Genomic DNA, 17,922 nt, shown 5'->3' with positions numbered 1-17,922 from the left:
CTCTCACTTTTGTTTTAGTGAAAGACTTTCATGGATTCAGATATATTCCCCTTCAGAATTAATGTGTTTTTCTCCTCCTGGGTCATAGGTCATCTACGAAAGTTCCCAAGATTTTCAACTTAGAATGATCTAGAAGGAAAAGTTTGAGCAGGGTTTCATCCAAGTAGGATACAGATAATACTGACTGCAACAGCCCCAGTGTATCCAGAGCTTGCAGCATTTATAGTGACTCCCCAGATTTCTGTCCACCAGAATTGATAGCTTTTTATCCCAGTTCAAAGCTATTACATCAGAAGGAGCGGGGGCATTAACTCCCTTTGGTGTGTATTTCACTTTAAGACTCAGGAAGAGAGGAATAGGTCAAACTAACATTGGCTCAACTGTTTTATCTAACATAGGGAGACAAGTCTAATAAATTAGAATATTCTTCTGCCTGGGTCCTGCTGACCTTCACAAAACTATCTTTTAATTCATGAGAATTCTCATGATCTTAACTCTGAATATGTGTATGGTCTTGGTTACTGTTTTTTTACAGCAAGAGGAAAAGCATCTGTAGAGGAAAATTCCCACTTAAAGACAGACTCCTGTTCACCATCATAGTCCCAGCCCCCAAGTTAGATCCTTACAATCAGGATGGGAAATCTGTCACTACCGCATACAATGGAATCCTATACAGCCTTTAAAAGAGATGATGTAGATCTATATTTGTTGATGTTAAAATATACATCTGGTAAAATTTTAAGTTAAACAACTTGCAAACAACTATGTGTGGTGTTATACCATTTTTATGGAGAATCTAGAAGGATATATAATGAAATACTATCTGGAATATTCGTTAAACTAATTATTTTTATTGCTATTCGTACAATCTCCATATTTTTAATCTGGTTGTTTTATTTTTATAATTATTGAGGTTTCTTTCCTAATCTTAATCATTCTTGACTTTTATTACACCACTTCATCTCATTTTATAACTTTATCTCAACATCTTCTTTGTATGTGGAGGTACAAAATAAGTTCACATCTCCTTTTAAGGTTTCAACTAAAGGTTTGAGTCTACATCTTCCCTTAGCAGAGTGACCCCTTGATGATGACACCATATGTCCCTGGGACCCTGTTTTTGGCCTAAGGCATCAGGCCAGAGCTGGAAACTACCCTGTGGGGCAGGACGGGTTCCTGTCTTCACTCCACTAGACCCAACACATCAGTCTTCCTTGGCAATCATTTCGTGCTGCCTCTTTCTCTCCATGTGATGATTTAAATATTTCTTAGTGTGTGTTCCCATATAGGAACCTGCTGGGCAAGTCTATCTGTAAAACAATTTAATAGCCTTCCTTGTAAGAACAGATAAAAGGGGAATGTACCACTTTACCATCCAATAAACAAAGATGTTCCTTTGGTTTTGACTTAAAAAAAAAAAATGTGTGGCCTAACAGTTTGCCCTAGGATAGTCTATTTAGTAGCTAGAAATCCATTCTTAAAGTGTCTTTTTCAATCCCAGATTACTCCCTTTAAATCTGAGAATAAAGCATACAAATTGATATTTTCTATCATTAACACAAAGACCCTCCCCCAAAGCAGCAATCCTTGAATTGTAATCTACAGGTCAAATAAATCAGATTCTGGCGTAAACCTAATGGTGGACTTAAGAGGTGCTTTAGGTTCTATATCACATTTTGACTGATTTCAAGTGAAATCACACAGTCATCTCTTTAGAGATGACAGTCAATCAAGATCATCATTGACAGCGTTCAGACCTCCCTGTGGACTTTCCACGCATGACAGCGGCAGGTTTCCCCACCTGTGAGCTGCTTTCCCAAACACCTTCGCTGCCTGCATCATTCAGGTCCTCTCAGCTTTGTGCCCCTTGGTTATACACCTTACTAACTTTGGCTCATCTCCATGGGCCTTAAGAAGTATTAACTCCCTTTATGAAAATGCATTGTAAGTAGCCGGGCGATGGAGCGTGTGTTTCCAAAATGGCGGCAGCGATGGATGTGGATACCCCGAGCAGCACGAAGAGTGGCGCGGGCAAGAGGCGCTGGAATGCGGTAGTCCTGTGGGCCTGGGATATTGTGATTGGTAACTGTGCCATCTGCCAGAACCACATTATGGATCTTTGCATAGAGTGTCAAGGCAACCAGGCGTCTGCTACTTCTGAAGAGTGCACCGTTGCGTGGGGAGTCTGTAACCATGCTTTTCACTTCCACTGCATCCCCCGCTGGGTCAAATCACAGCAGGTGTGTCCGTTGGACAACAGAGAGTGGGAATTCCAAAAGTATGGGCACTAGAAAAAGAATTCTTCCATCAAGCTCAACTGTTTCATTAGCCGTTTAATGACTTGCCCTCCTGTTAATTATAAATTAGAACCGTGTTTTTTCTGCTTTGTCTTTTCAGTTTGCTATTCCTGCACCCATATTGTATTCTGTGTCAAATAAAATCCAGTTGGATTCTCGAAAAAAAAAAAGGATTGTATGATGGTTTACTTTAACTACACAGGTTTTGGGTTTTTTTTTTTTTTTTTTTTTTTTTTTTTTAGCACAATCCTCTCTACAAACTCTTTTCAACAACATTTTTAAGCAGTGAAAATCTCCCTCTCCCCAACAGGAAAGCATTACATGGAACTTCAATAGATGAGAAAGATCAAAGCTGCTCTGGTTAGAACCAGGCAGGGGGTTCACCCCTAAAATTCTATTCATCCCTACTCCCAAACCAAGGAGCCCCCAAATAATTTCAGAAAACCTGTAAGCTTAAAAACAAGAGGTAAAAAAATAAACCATAAGTTTATATCAAACAAAAATTTGATTCACTGAAAAAGGAACTGAAAGCAGCCATCCAAGTATACCTGAAGCACTCGCAAGCCTTGAAAAAAAAAAAAAAAGGTCTTAAGACTTCAATTTGGGGACTTCCCTGATGGCGCAGTGGTTAAGCATCCACCTGCCAATGCAGGGGACACGGGCTTGAGCCCTGGTCTGGGAAGATCCCACATGCAGCAGAGCAACTAAGCCTGTGCACCACAACTACCGAGCCTGTGCTCTAGAGCCCGCGAGCCACGACTACTGAGCCCACGTGCCACAACTCCTGAAGCCCGCACACCTAGAGCCCGTGTCGGCAACAACAGAAGCCCACTGCAATGAGAAGCCCACGCACCACCACGAAGAGTAGCCCTGGCTCACCGCAACTACAGGAAGCCCGCGTGCAGCAATGAAGGCCCAACAGCCAAAAATAAATTAAAAATAAATAAATAAATTTATTTATTTTAAAAATTAAAAAACCCCTTTAATTTGTTCCATTCACCTAGCTGAAACTAGTAATGAAGCCAATAACATTTTACTTTGCATCTAGTTCAGCCCAGACTTTATTTCATTGAGCACATTCTATGGGCAGATCTTATCATGTTCTGAGTGTTAGAGAATGGCTCTGTCCTGCCCCATTGCCATGAATAAGGCAGATTGTAGTAGCTTTACTTAAAATACAGAAGAATACTAAAATAAATGTGTGCTTTACACTTGTGGTAGTCTAGAATTCAGACAGAGAGAGGTTATCCTGAAAGGCAACAATATTTACCCAGTGTCCAGTGACTTACAGGGTCACCTGCCTTGTTCCACACTTCTTCTGGAAAGAAATGGTAATAGAGCAAGTTCTTTTACGTGTGAAATTGTTCGTTCTTGTTTGTTAGCATTATTCTAACCATGCAGAGACTTTCAGGCCTCATATGGTGCTACATTATGGTCTTGTTTTTATCAACATTTGTAACAAGGCACATCGCCTATATTTGTTAATATGGTACATACAGGTATGTCAATTCAATTGTACTTTAGAATTTAGGGTCAAACGACAGGATACAGAAGCACAGGCTAATATACAACTAAGTAGATTGTCTCATACAAACTGTAGTGCTTTGGGATTTTTCCTTGGGTACGAGGATAGTACCTATGCCCTCTTCATCCAACTGAAAATTCCAATAGACCCAGTTAAAACATGTAAAGCTTTTTAATGGCAAAGCGGACAGACATATATGCAGGTGGTTACACAAAGCCAGAGACAAGCCAGCATGCTCTCAAACAAAGGTTCAGCTCCCAGATTCCCACAAGGATTATCATCAGCACTGAGTGAGAATTCTACCAGGCAGAGGAAGCTTCTCTTCATTCCTCTGCCCACCCTCACTCCCACCATTCTTTCCCACCTGCTGCCAACTGCTCTGAGCACAACCTGTTCACCACATGAAGGAACAGATCACAAAACAACCCCAGCACATTTCTGAATGTTTACTGTAAGACAAGGGAAGGAAAGGTCAGTTTCCCAGGCACAGCTTCCCTTCACGGGCTTGGACTTTAGGCCCACCAGTTTAGTTCTGCAACATGATCATGCAGACAGGATAAAATGGATTTTAAGATAAAAAATGGTAACCAGGAAGTATAGAAGGAGACAGGCAATCCCACCTGAATTATTTCGAGGATAGTGAAACTTATTGTATAGGTTCCCTAAGTTAATGCCTTGCCAACTGGTTTGGGGGTGATCGTCATTTTATTTATTTAGTTTCGGCATGTCTTCTAGCCCTGCCTGTAGTATATAATGAAAAACAGAACCAGGTTCATGGAGTTTGCTCTGTGCCTGTTTCGCAAACTGTTCATAAAAGCAAGACTTCAAAAAAAGAGACCACAAATGATAGAAAGGGAAAGAATAATTTGATGGTTTTATAAATGTATATAGTTTACCTTTGACCAGATACTTAAAAGCCAAGATTTAAAATGGAGGAAAAAAATCACAGATTTTCTCGTACTGGTTACAAATATTGATTTGAAGGAAAGATTAAAAATAAAATATAATTTCATAATATAGTATAGACCATAGTGAGACTCATCATTAATAACCAGGTAAGAATCCACCTTGGTACACAAAGACACAATATAGGGATAGAAGACTTGTTAGCAATGTCAGGTAAGGACAAACCTCAAATGACTAAACAGGTCCCTAGAGAACACTATGTAGCACACAAGTATTTTATTGTTTGGCCAGCTGGTTATATTATTAGCTGCTGTGAACATGCATTGGGCAGCATATAGAAATAAATGGTTTGTAATACGTTTTGAAGACAGAAAGTCTTCAGTCCCTAACCAGACTGTCTTGGAATTTGCCTTATGTGTGGTATGTTAGCAGTCCCATGATGGTTGAAATCCACTATTTCATATTAACAAAGAATTACAACAATGCAAAATTTTCTCTTTCCTCCTCTTTTTCCCCAAGCAAATGAAGTGTGTTTGTTTTCTATTTGGGGTCTCCAAATTCACAAAACTTAATTTACCTCTGTACTCTGTGACTCATACTGTTTTTAGTTAATATCATCTGGCCTTGTGCTAATTTTTATTATTATCTAGTTCAATTTTTGGAAGTTTGTTCTCAGTCATTAACATAATAAACTTAAATAATGGCTTTTGGCTGAAACAAGAGGAGCATCTGTGAGAAATCTACAAAGATTAAGACATCATCATGCCACCCGACAGAGACAGAAGTGTGACAAGATCTCACAAGAAAACCTAGTGTTATTATGCCAGGGCAGGAATGGGACATTCCAGAAGGGCTGGCATTTCCCTGACTCCGCTGCATCCACTGTGTCAGCCCTATCATTCATCCTACTTAAAGGGAAACCCAGAACACCTCCATTTCTGTCCCTATTCAAGGAACAGTATCTTCAAGGATATATATAACTTGAGAAACAAAATTCTGAAAAGTGTACCTCTTCAAGTCAAATTCTCATGTCATGGAGAAAACCTAAAAACACATGACAGGATAACACTCTAAAAATGAGGGTCCCATGAATTCTCTAATGTGGTTTAATTTACATGGAGGCAAAGGAAGCACAAGGACCCAAAATGTGGCTATAAAATATCACTTATTTTGTAAAGTTAGAATAAAATTGGCATAATACAATTATCCTCGCCATTCTTCTAGGGTCCTTTCATCTGGTGTCTGTCAATGAAGGATGCAGTTTGGCTTGGGTCAGCTTTCCAAGAAAGGACAAAAATCTTTTTTTTTTTTTTTTTTTTGCATATAGCCTTAAGCAATTGACTTTTTTTTTTGGAATGAGATGTCAATGCTAGCTTTATTTCCTTGGTAGGAAACTTTCTGCCCTATAAAATGCAGGCACAATGGAAGTCTTTTTATACTTAGTTCCCTCTCCCTTTTTTTTAAACAAAATACTACATGCCAACTTGCAGGTGAAGCTTTGGAAGCCCTAATTTTTCTCTTTGAATCCTCAGTTGCCGAGGGTGGCGTTGGAGAGGAGAGATGCTATTTCACATACATACCCAGCCAGGTTTCCTCTCAATTACTAGTAACATCTGATATCCCTCTAGGGTCTATTTGAGACCCATAATTATTTCTTTACAATGTAAATGATTAAAAATATCTCTTTCCCAATACCCTGGTTCTTCCAGAATTTACTACTGGCACACCATTGTAAGAAAAATAAATAAGTCAATTCCTAATTCCATGGTTGTGATCTCTGCCTCACAAAATGATAATCAACAGGAAGAGTGGTTCATAAGTCTGAACTAGCGATTCTAATACCAAATGTAAGATAATTGCTTTCCTTAGAAACCATCAATCTACTGTTCTCTCTTCACTATTCCTTGTGGATCCAAGACCCCTCTCTCCAGGGACATGTTTGGCTTTCAATATTGTGGGGAAAAATTCTTTAAAAAATGCAAGTAATTTTAAAAAGACCACCCACTTTTAATTTACTTCTATGCTTTATCTTTCTATTGGCAGGAAAGCCAGATTTTCAAACCAATATCTCATTTAGGCCTGGGAAGATATTTAGCCTTAATGGATATGCCAACTCCTGTCTCCTGAGTATAAAAAAGTTCCTTTAACCACTGGATACATTCAGGTTAGAGCAAGAAAGAACACTCCTTGTACATGAAGCGACATGTGCTTTATAAGCACCTCAGAAATTACTCCCAGCCTTTTTACTGAGCTGTAGGAGAATTCTAAACTCAACTCTAAGGTCAAAGGAAATACATCAAAAATCAATATTTACATGCATGTGTCTTTAGCAATTATAACAAAATACAAATTTTAAGATAGAAAAAAGTCTGAGATCTCACTATGCCCGAGATTAGCGGTTTATAGAATCCTGCCTGACATCTGTGGACCATCCTTTCTTAATTACGCAGATATTCCAGTGTGTTCTGGGGGGTTTGCAATGTACCACTTCTCCTTGAAGAGTAGTCTGAGAGCTGTGCCCGCCTAAGTGTCTGTGACTCTTTCCTCCTCGTGACTTATCAGTAGATTGGGGCAAGAGCCTGATACACATTAAAGAGCGAGAGCTGTTATTCTGTCTCACCCCGAGAACAGACCATGGCACACCCAGCAGGACTTCAGTATCTGTGCAATGAAGGAATGAGAGAAGACTTTAGGACCATCCATCATCAAACGCTTCTCGAATGTGTGGGGCTATCTGTAAATGTGGGAGCAGTTCTAAGGATGAGCTGAATAAATGGACTAGAGTGAATGGAACAGACTTATCAGAGGAGATAAGACTTGAACTGACCATGAGGGCAGAGTAAGTTTCCTGTAAGTAGAAGGTTCTTCATAGAGTCGGGTGGGGTAGGGGACAGGAGCCAGGGCCAGGAGTAAAAGGGGACCGGCAGGGAGATCCCTTCTCTCTTTACGTTCTCCACAACCTGTCTCGACAGTGCAAGGTGTTTAAATCCTGGTCCACCATCTGGGGCCTGCCTCCTTACATGCACCATGCAGCCTTCCCTGTTGTGGCCGCTTCCCTGGACCCCTTCTTGGAAGCCACGTACCAGTCCCCTTGTGACTCCACAGATGGGCAGAGAGGATCCCCAGTCCTTCATCCCTTCCCAATCCTCAGTAATCTCTCCTGTGTGTCTCCACCTGGTCTCTCAAGAACATTCTCTCTCTCTTTCTGGACACCCAGCATCACCTTATCAATGGGCTTGAAGTTTTGTGAAAGATAGGGAAAGCTTCTGGGGCTTGTGCTTTCCACACCACAAAGATTCCTGGGCTGGACTTCCAGTAGCTCCCTATTAACAAATCTTGGAGAAAAAACAATTCAGGGGGAAAACATAAATAAATATTACAACTAATTAAGCTTCCACAATTTCTGCCGGTAGCTGTAGGTCCTCTTCCTACTTCCTTAACACACTTTAAGTATATATAAATAAAAGTACAAAGTAAGTTGTCAAAATAAAAAAAAAGATGGAAATCAACCCCGAATGCTTGGTTCAAACCCATTCTCTGGGGAACTTAGAATCTAACAGAAAACCTCCAGCACAGCCAAGACCTTTCTTGTTGATGACCATGTTAATTAAATACTACAACAGGGGCTGGTCTGGGAATAGGACTACATGTGACTAAGATAATTAAATTGAGGAAAATGCAAACTGAACTGAAGCAAAGAGGTTTGATTTCCTGCATGAGTCATCGAAAGAGAGTGATGATTTGCCTATTTGAGAGATGAGATTAAGTAACTCAGAAAATTTAGTGACATTGAAATTCAGCACCACTAATTTTCTCTCTGCAGCCTGCCAGTTTAGTCTCCTGAGACTTCCCAGTGTCCTGGAAATGAATACATCATGCATGTGCGGCAGCCGTGCTAAGCTGAATAAAAGAAATATTTTGTTTGATTTGTACAATAAAACCACAATTAGCTGAAGTGCTTGGAGAATAGAATATCGTGGTTACCTCAGGGTTAGGTAAAGGATGCTTTAGAAAATGCTGGCAAATTCTCTCTCTCTCTCTCTCTCTCATGACTTTATGTAAAAAGCTGGAGAACACTTTATAAAATCATTGGACTCGGACTTCCCTGGTGGCACAGTGGTTAAGAATCCGCCTGCCAGTGCAGGGGACACGGGTTCGAGCCCTGGTCCAGGAAGATCCCACATGCCGCAGAGCAACTAAGCCCGTGCACCACAACTACTGAGCCAGCGATTTAGAGCCCGTGAGCCACAACTACTGAGCCCTCGTGCCACAACTACTGAAGCCCGCGTGCCTAGAGCCTGTGCTCCGCAACAAGAGAAGCCACCGCAATAAGAAGCCTGCGCACCGTAACGAAGCGTAGCCCCCGCTCGCCACAACTAGAGAAAGCCTGCACTCAGCAACAAAGACCCAAGGCAGCCAAAAATAAATAAATGAATAAATAAATTTATTAAAAAACATCATTAGACTCAGTGAGCCCACTTTCCTGCCTCGGTAAGCAGGGCATGGTGAATTTTAAAAATCCCTTTTAAATTATAAGGAATTTAATATTATATATGTATGTATAATATGTCAAGGAACTTAATATAGTTAAATTATTTAAGTAACAATAATTCTAAAACTTACATGGCCTCTGAGTCACGTTTCAGTGCACTAAGGGAACTAGTCTCACCCTGCTGATTCCGCTATCCCTCAGCAGAGCCCAGAGTATCGTCTGGAGAGGAGTGTTGATGAAGAAGGGGATTCATGCCTCCAACTCCACAGAAAATATGTTGCACAGTCATCTACTCGTTCACACCAGATTTTAACTTGCCCTGGGAATGTTTTTTGGAAATGCTCAAATCCATGTATCATGGCTCTTTTGTAGTTTTTTGAAAACTACTGAAAAAAGTATCCATTTACATAGAAGCTGTACTTACTTGAGCTCCAGTTAACTGGGGTTTTCCAGTTTCCCAGCCTCTCTGTTCTCTCCACTTGGCAGCACTTTGTAGAACAAGATAAAAAGGGCAGCTTCCCCAAGTTGTGGTCAGAAGGGAGTACCGGGAGGGGGCATGCACTGATTTTAGTGAAAAAGAATAATTCGTACTTTGGTTCCGAAATCACTCAATCAATGATGATCGAGTGGCATATTTGCCACTTGGTATTCTAGGGAGTTTCCATTTTATATTAATGCTTAAATTGGGGTCATTGTTATTTCTATTTCACTTGTTCTCATGGTTGTTGCTTTGCAAGTGTGTGTGTGTGCGTGTGTTTAAACCGAGCCTCTGAACAGTACTGAGGCCAGCACTGGTGTAGGGGTGGAGGCTGCTGCAGAGCAGAGTTTCCTTCTCTGGTGTCCATCTCTAACATGGGTGGGCATGGTGCTCTTCTGGGCGTTTGCAGGGAGCTAAGCTGACTTTACGCAGAGGTTGAGAAAAGTGGAGGCGATCACTGATGTCCTCCTCGCTGCTCAGGCAGCACCATCTCGCTTATTTGGTTAGTACCCATCTCCTGGTTTCCCTGTGGTGCTTCCTGCCTCAGGGCTGTCATTCCTAAACCTTGCCCCTCATCCCCCCCTTAGCCATTCCCATGCCCCAGCAGTTCAAAATGCGTGTTGTCCTGCTCCTTTCTTAGGGAGCCTGCTCTCAGCTAGCTATCCTGTGGGATGGGATTTGCCAAGCCTAATTCACACTAAGATTTTAGAGATTAACAACTTAATATGTAAATTCTCCTAAGTAACAAACTCAAAATTTTTTATATCTTTATTGGAGTATAATTGCTTTACAATGTTGTGTTAGTTTCTGCTGTACAACAAAGTGGATCTGCTGTATGTATACCTATATCCCCATATCCCCTCTCGCTTGAGCTTCCCTCCCACCCTCCCTATTCCACCCCTCTAGGTCATCAAGCTGATCTCCCTGTGCTATGCAGCAGCTTCCCACTAGCCATCCATTTTACATTTGGTAGTGTATATATGTCAATGCTACTCTCACTTCATCCCAGCTTCCCCTTCCTCTTCGTGTCCTGAAGTCCATTCTCTATGTCTGCTTCTTTATTCCTGCCCTGCAACTAGGTTCATCAGTACTGTTTTTCTAGATTCCATATATGTGCGTTAGCATTCGGTATTTGTTTTTCTTTTTCTGACTTACTTCATTCTCTGTGACAGACTCTAGGTCCATCCACCTCATTACAAATAACTCAATTTCGTTTCTTTTTATGGCTGAGTAATATTCCATTGTATATATGTGCCACATCTTCTTTATCCGTTCATCTGTTGATGGACATTTAGGTTGCTTCCATGTCCTGGCTATTGTAAATAGTGCTGCAGTGAACATTGTGGTACATGTCTCTTTTTGAATTATGGTTTCCTCAGGGTAAATGCCCAGTAGTGGGATTGCTGGGTCATATGGTAGTTCTGTTTTCAGAACAAACTCAAATTCAAACTAGTATTCCTCAAACAGTGTTTTAACCTCCCTTCATCATCCCCATATAAGCATCTGATGGTGGACTTTTAGAAATACCAATAGAGAAGAAGTTTGAAGAAAAAATAGAACTTTCCTGATATCCCTCTGTTGTCACCCTTAAAGTGCCTGCCTACTTCTACGAGAGAGGCAGGACCTGTGTGGTATCCCCCATTGTACAGAGGTAGCTGCTGTGTTGTTCTAGGATTTATAGTCCATTTGGCTAGTTGCTTTACAGGGTCCCCCTACTAAAGTCTCAGAACCAGGAGTAGCAAGGATGTCAGCTTAACAGAATACCATGTAAGAGAGCTGGTGGAGGGCTTCCCTGGTGGCACAGTGGTTGAGAGTCCGCCTTCCAATGCAGGGGACGTGCCCCGGCCCAGGAGGATCCCACATACTGCGGAGCGGCTGGGCGCGTGAGCCATGGCTGCTGGGCCTGCGCGTCCGGAGCCTGTGCTCCGCAACGGGAGAGGCCACAACAGTGAGAGGCCCGCGTACCGCAAAAAAAAAGAGAGCTGGTGGCCTGTAACAACCTAACTGAGAAAAGAATTTGAAAAACAAGAGATACATGTATATGTATAACTGAATCACTTTGTTGTACAGCTGAAACTAACACAACATTGTCAATCAACTGTACTCCAAAATAAAACAAAAAGGGGAAAAAAAAGAGATTTGGTGGCCAGAGAACTGTGATTGAACACTCATTGCATTTTTCTTACTGGCTTGCAGCCCACTTTTTATCATGCTTGTTGCAGTTGTTAACGTCACCAAAGTGGGTCACAGAAATTAAATCCACACCTCAGCTGACCTGGGTAAAGCTAGGACAAAAGGAGAGCTGTTTGTTTTAATTTATTTTACAGTGACTCAAACCCTGTTTACTGTCTCTGGTTATGTTGCTTAGAAACCTCATAATTCTGACTTGACTCCAAGTTACAAATGGAACATTTGGAAAACTATGGAAAATTGTTCTTGGAACTCTAGCATCATTCGAGAAAATTTTTTCCATGTTAACTCTGCATATCTCTTATACATAAGGACAACTGCATAGATGTAACTTAAAACTATAATTTTGGTTGTTAATCCATGTGTCATAAAGGAGGAAACATTTTCTTCTTTTCCCCAAGTTCCTGCCTCAGATGATAAAAGAGACAATTCTACTAAATCAAAGAAAACTTTCACCCTCATTTCCTCTATTCATTCTTTCTAGGGAGGAAAGTGACCAAAACTAATAAGCAGACCTGCCCTCTGTTAGGCAGCAACCATTGCGCACCTGTGGCCTCTTGTTCTCTCTGCCACTGCTGGTGCCCACCTCCCTTCCACGTTGTGAGCCCACTGGGGAAGGACCTGTCTCTGAAGCTAAAGGCCAGTGCTTGTCTAGCTGCTTCACCAGGACCAGGTGGGTAGATGTAATTCAAGGCAATAGAAGGAACTCTTGGATCCTGGTCCAAGCTACACTCTCCAGTCCAGCCTTACCAGTAATCGTGCTGTTATTTTAATAGGTTTCTTATTCCTACATCTATTTCTCAGTCTGCCCAGAACTTGAGAGAAGAGTGAATCACTCAAGCCCAACATTTTAATATAATGAAATCATAGAATAGTAGTATATTTACCCCTGGAAGTGATCTTAGAGATCATAATTCCTTCATGTTCTATGAGGAAATGAAGACCTGGGGGCATTAAGCTCCTTGCGCAAAGTTACTTAGGTAGTCAGCGACCATGATGGGATGAAAACTCAGTTCTCTGGACTTTGGATTCAGTGATCGTTCCATTACTGTTATGTTATTCAGAGCCAGCCTTGGTCATGAGCACTTGAAATATTTGTGTCTGTCTCCGTGTCATCCTCTTGGGGGTCTGCAACATCCAAAGATGGCCCTTTAGCAGACAGGTCTTTTCTGACATTACTCATCTCCAATGAACCTTTGTCACCACCTCGCTTGAGCCAATCGCTATGAGTCATGCACAGAATACTGTCAATAGCTGAAGTTTCTCTACCACCAAAATCATGAATTTAAGTACTTTTATTTTCTTCTTAGCCTCTTGCCCATCCTTCCTGCTTGCTCATAAATCACTACCGTTGCAGCTGTGTTTTAACTACACTGAGACCTCCATCAGTTGACTCTCTAGCTTCTCCTCCTTGTTTTCACTTTCTCAATATCAAGCTTAGATTCCAGGGCCCTTCGTTTCCATCACTCTTCTTATTTATTCCCCTAATCCTACTGACCCTTCATCTTTTCACTAGACCCTAACCAAACAACCTGGGATGAATCTAACTATTCAACTTCCCCGTTCCTGAACATGGGCAAATGAATATTGCTGAAGAAGATCACACAGCCAGGAAAATCTGTCGTGTTATCAATTCAAGGTCTCTAACTTCTCATGTGAAGGTACCATAGCCCAAGAATCTTACTCTGTTTCTCCAGTCATCTCATTCTCATATTCTCAAACCTTGTCCATGTTCCTCAAACCTGAGTCCCTTTCTCCCTCATCTCTCAACAGCAGTTGCCTCCTTGTTTAGGTAAAATACAAATCACCAGGTTGAGAACTCCTCAACTTTGCATGATCAAACTCATTTCCTTCTCTTCCCGTCACAAAGGAGGAGGCACGCCTCCTTCCCAAAGTCAATTCCTTCACCCATGCTAGGAGCCCCTCTCTCTCACCTCCTGAATACCCTACACAGGTGTTTCTCTCCCAATGCGCCAGAGCACACTTGAGACTCTTGGACTCTTCACACGCCTGTCAGACAAATGTATCTTTGCTATGACTAAGAACCCTCACAGTCATTGCAGAATCTGTCAGACAAAATATCAAGGGATACTGGTCCAGCAACCTAAAGTATTCTAGCACATATTTAAAGTGCGCCATCCCACTCATATAAAGCCTATCCCTCTGTGATAGATTATTTCAATAAGCACTTAAATATGCTGGAGACTCTGTCATCTTCAAAACAAGAAAATGTATGAGCAGTGGACAGAAATGCTCCCTCCATTCTTCTTTATGTCTCTACTACCTTATCTTCTCAAAAGGATGTCTGCACTTTCTCCTTCCATTTCCTCACCTCCCTTCACTCTTTAACTCTCATCTGTCTGTTTCCCCACCTGCCCCTATAACCACCCCTTACTAAGCTCACCAGAGAAAGTTCCCTTTCTCTTCTCACCTTACTTGGTGTCTCAGCAGTGTCCATCCCAGAAGACCATCCCTTCCATCCTAAAACATGAAGATGACGTTGTCCTCTCCTCATTTCCTTCAGAATCCACAAGATGTCTGTCTCTCAGTCTGTTTCACTCCTTGATTCTGGTGGGCACTATGATTACCTCCTTAATATCCAGGCTCCTTTATTTTGATAACTGAACCAGTGTTGTCCAGATAGGCAAGCCTCAGGCTCACAACCAATGAGCAGTAGAGAACCTAACTTCACTCTCAGCGTTTGTGTGCGTTGTACATGGTTCAAATTAATCACCATAATCCCATTCTCAAGTTTACCAAATTTTGGCTCAGAGATAGACATGTGACCCAACTCTAGCCAATGAAAGGAGAGCTTTCCCTGGGGACTTCAGAGGGGGAAGCCTCCTCCTTCTCTGAGAAAGTAGCAGACCCACTCTCCCTTTTCGGTGTGGAAAAAGATGCATGTAGCCTTCGAAATTGTAGGCAGCCATCCTGAGACTGCAGAAGGACTCAGCCTTAGAAGGAAGCTAACACCACATGAGGCAGCACCGAGAAGTGGGAGAAAAGAGCACTTGGTGACGCAATTAAACTGATGAATCTAATTAAAGCCCATGTTGCCACTGGTTGTTCTTATGTCATAACCCTTTATTGTTCAAGCCAGTCTGGGTTGGTCTAATATTTGCAACCAAACTCATTTCTGACTCACTGACTGGCCTTTAATCTTTGGATTTCCTCTAGTATCTGGTTGTTTTTTCTCTTCCCAATTTTCATCCATCCCCATGGCGCCAGTAACCGTTTATATGTTGACAATCAAAATTATATCTCTAGACCAGACCTCTCCTCTAAAGGCTAGCTATATATATTCAACTGCTGACTAAGTATCTCCCTCTGCATGGCTCATAGGTAGCTTATACTCATCAAGTCCAAAACTAAAGTTATCTACTCCTCCCCCTACTCACCCAGGCACTCCCATACAACCCATTCCTCCTACAGGGTTCCCTGGCTTAATAAATGCACCAAGTCTGAAACTTTTGAGTCCGCTATATCTCTTCCCTCTACCTCACCCCTCATATTCAATCAATTTTCACATTCTGCCAGTTGTACTCCTGAGTAATTCTAACCTATTTTTCTCCATCTTTACTTCCTCTCTCTTAGTCTAAACCTCTGATATCTTTGCCTGAAATATGCAATAACCTCTCCTATCTGGTCTCCCACCTCTACACCTGCCACTCTCTAGTGTAGCCACTTTGCAGGCTGAAGGAACTTTGTAAAATGGAAATTCATCATGATGTTCTCTGCTTAAACTTAGTGCCCAAAATCATTATAGTTAATATAATCTCACATAAGTTCTTCCCCAAGGCAATAGTAACTGTTATCGCTTTCTGTTTCATTTATTTGGCTCATTTATCAAACTCCTAAGTTCTTTGCAATATGTCATTTACTCTTCCCAAGAACACTGTGGAGAAGCTTATATGTTGCCATTCATTTACAAGGGAGGAAACTGAGGTTCAGAGAGGAGATTAAGCAGCTTTCCCAAGGTTACCCAGCTGGAAATAGGAGAGTTGGAATTTGCTCAGTTCCAGTGGTTGAATTCTGAACTGGTACTTAGTATGACTACAAGCCTCTGTATGACTTGGTCCCTCCTCACCATTCTAGCTTCATCTCAGGAAACTCTTCACAGCTTAATAATCCAGTCATAACAGTCTCTTCCTGTCTCTCAAATATGTAGCCCTTCCTCACCAGTTCTCTATGTCTGGAATATTCTCTCCCTTCTCTGAAACAGGTCAGGTATCAGAACTTGCTGATGGGGTGTCTCATAGATATCATCAAAGACCCAGGTTCTTGGGCTTCCCTGGTGGTGCAGTGGTTGAGAGTCCGCCTGCCGATGCTGGGGACATGGGTTCGTGCCCCGGTCTGGGAAGATCCCACATGCCACGGAGCAGCTGGGCCCGTGAGCAATGGCCACTGAGCCTGCGCGTCCGGAGCCTGTGCTCCGCAATGGGAGAGGCCACAACAGTGAGAGGCCTGCGTACCGCAAAAAAAAAAAAAAAAAAGACCCAGGTTCTTTATGCTCTCTGCTGTGACATCCACAGCCTCTGTTTCATCCTTCTGGGCCATGAACTAGCACATGCAGTATTTAGACAAGCAGTAGAAAAGGCTGTTTGGTTCATTTATGGGATTTCCTGGGTCTGATTTTTCTTACAATGATTTGGGCCATTTGCCCTTGGGATAGTTTGACACTTTGGGGCCAGTGGATATAGTTTAAATTGCAGGAATATATTCTTGATAGACTGTATAGTACAACATTAGAGGCTGAAGTTGACAAAATTGGACCACAGCTTGCTGCAAAGGCTTGTGTGGACCTGAGAGCCAGTTCAGAGTTTGACAGCAGGTGGAATTTGAAGATAGCCTCCATGGTCATTATCAATCCACGCACCCTTCTCATGGAAATCAAGCTGAGCACTTCCATAGACTTATCCATCAGGCTTTCAAAATTAGAGAGATCTGTTATTGCCCACCACTTTCTGGACCAGACCCTCGATTGCTATTCGAACTCAGCATGAAGGATTTCCTTGAAGAATCAGAGAAAGAAGACCTAAATATCACTGTTAAGAAACAGAAAATTGATACTATTCTCATTCAAGAAACCAGGAGCAAATACTGCTACCATGTATAGTTGAGAAAAGAACAAGTTGATTTAAAATTTGTAAGACACAGGATATATGAAGAATGCAGCAACCCTTATCTTTTTTATGTTACTTTTTAAAAAATGATGTTTGAAATGAAAAAGAATGAATATTCAGCATCAAATCATGCAATTACTGGTATTATCTAAATTCTTCTACTAGGTGTTTATTTTTCATAAAATATTGATGTATTTTAACCTATTTAAAATACCTTCAATGAGGAAAATGCCATAGAATAAATTTGTATTGTATGATTTTTTAAAAAATTCTATAAACTTTCATAGGTATAAGATATGGCAACATGCTTCCTCTTTCACATCTGGCTGAAGAGAGAGTAACTGTTTTTACCCAACTATGGAACAACATTTCTTCCCCCTCAAAACTGAGGCCACCTTAGGCCATGGGCTCTCTACTGCTGAACAAGTAATTGTCACTAGAAGTATGTCATCTGTGACAAGGGGTATGGGATTACTAATGTGGCTTAGACCATTAGTATGTATCCTGGAAGCAGAGGCCAATTTCCCAAACTGTATTGCTGTGACACGGTGACCAAGGGGATGGAGTAGACATTGTTGCATCAGCTGTAATGTTCTCAATATCAACCCTAAACCAGCTAAGTACCATTAATATTTCAAGTCTCAGTTTTAAACTGAGACCGAAAATTAATTCATTCAATGCATATTTTTTGGATTCTAGACATTAAGCTAGGCACTAGGTTTACAATGATGAGCAGAATAGATAGGATCCCTGTCTTGTGGAGCTTATAGTTTAGGGGGAAGGATAGTAGAAACTGAACCCAAGCAAACATGTAATGATAATGTGTGGTGGGTGCTCTAAGGGAGAACAATTAGTATAAGAGTAGTGGTCAAAATTAAGAGATGGTGTTAGCTACCAAATGTAAAATAGAT

At 41.4% G+C, this 17,922-nt stretch overlaps 1 protein-coding gene and 1 pseudogene across 2 annotated transcripts; both read left to right on the top strand.

Annotated features, from left to right (window-relative positions):
* Window positions 1-1,979: 1,979 nt before the first annotated feature.
* On the top strand, window positions 1,980-2,292 carry LOC309958554 (E3 ubiquitin-protein ligase RBX1-like; the record flags this gene model as incomplete). Its single annotated transcript, XM_082834557.1, has 1 exon — window positions 1,980-2,292. One exon carries the CDS (start codon window positions 1,980-1,982, stop codon window positions 2,289-2,291), a length of 312 nt encoding a protein of 103 aa, XP_082690683.1. The 3' UTR covers window position 2,292.
* A 5,156-nt stretch (window positions 2,293-7,448) lies between these two features.
* LOC309968582 (metalloendopeptidase OMA1, mitochondrial-like) lies at window positions 7,449-17,004 on the top strand (annotated as a pseudogene). Its single transcript has 2 exons — window positions 7,449-7,567; window positions 16,421-17,004. The product of its transcript is annotated as a metalloendopeptidase OMA1, mitochondrial-like (transcript).
* The last annotated feature ends 918 nt before the right edge of the window (window positions 17,005-17,922 follow it).

This window comes from Leucopleurus acutus (assembly GCF_964270905.1).
Source record: "Leucopleurus acutus genome assembly, chromosome: 1".
Classification (NCBI taxonomy): Eukaryota; Metazoa; Chordata; class Mammalia; order Artiodactyla; family Delphinidae; genus Leucopleurus; species Leucopleurus acutus.
Note: the sequence above shows the minus strand (reverse complement) of the source record. Positions and strands in the feature narration are given on the sequence as shown.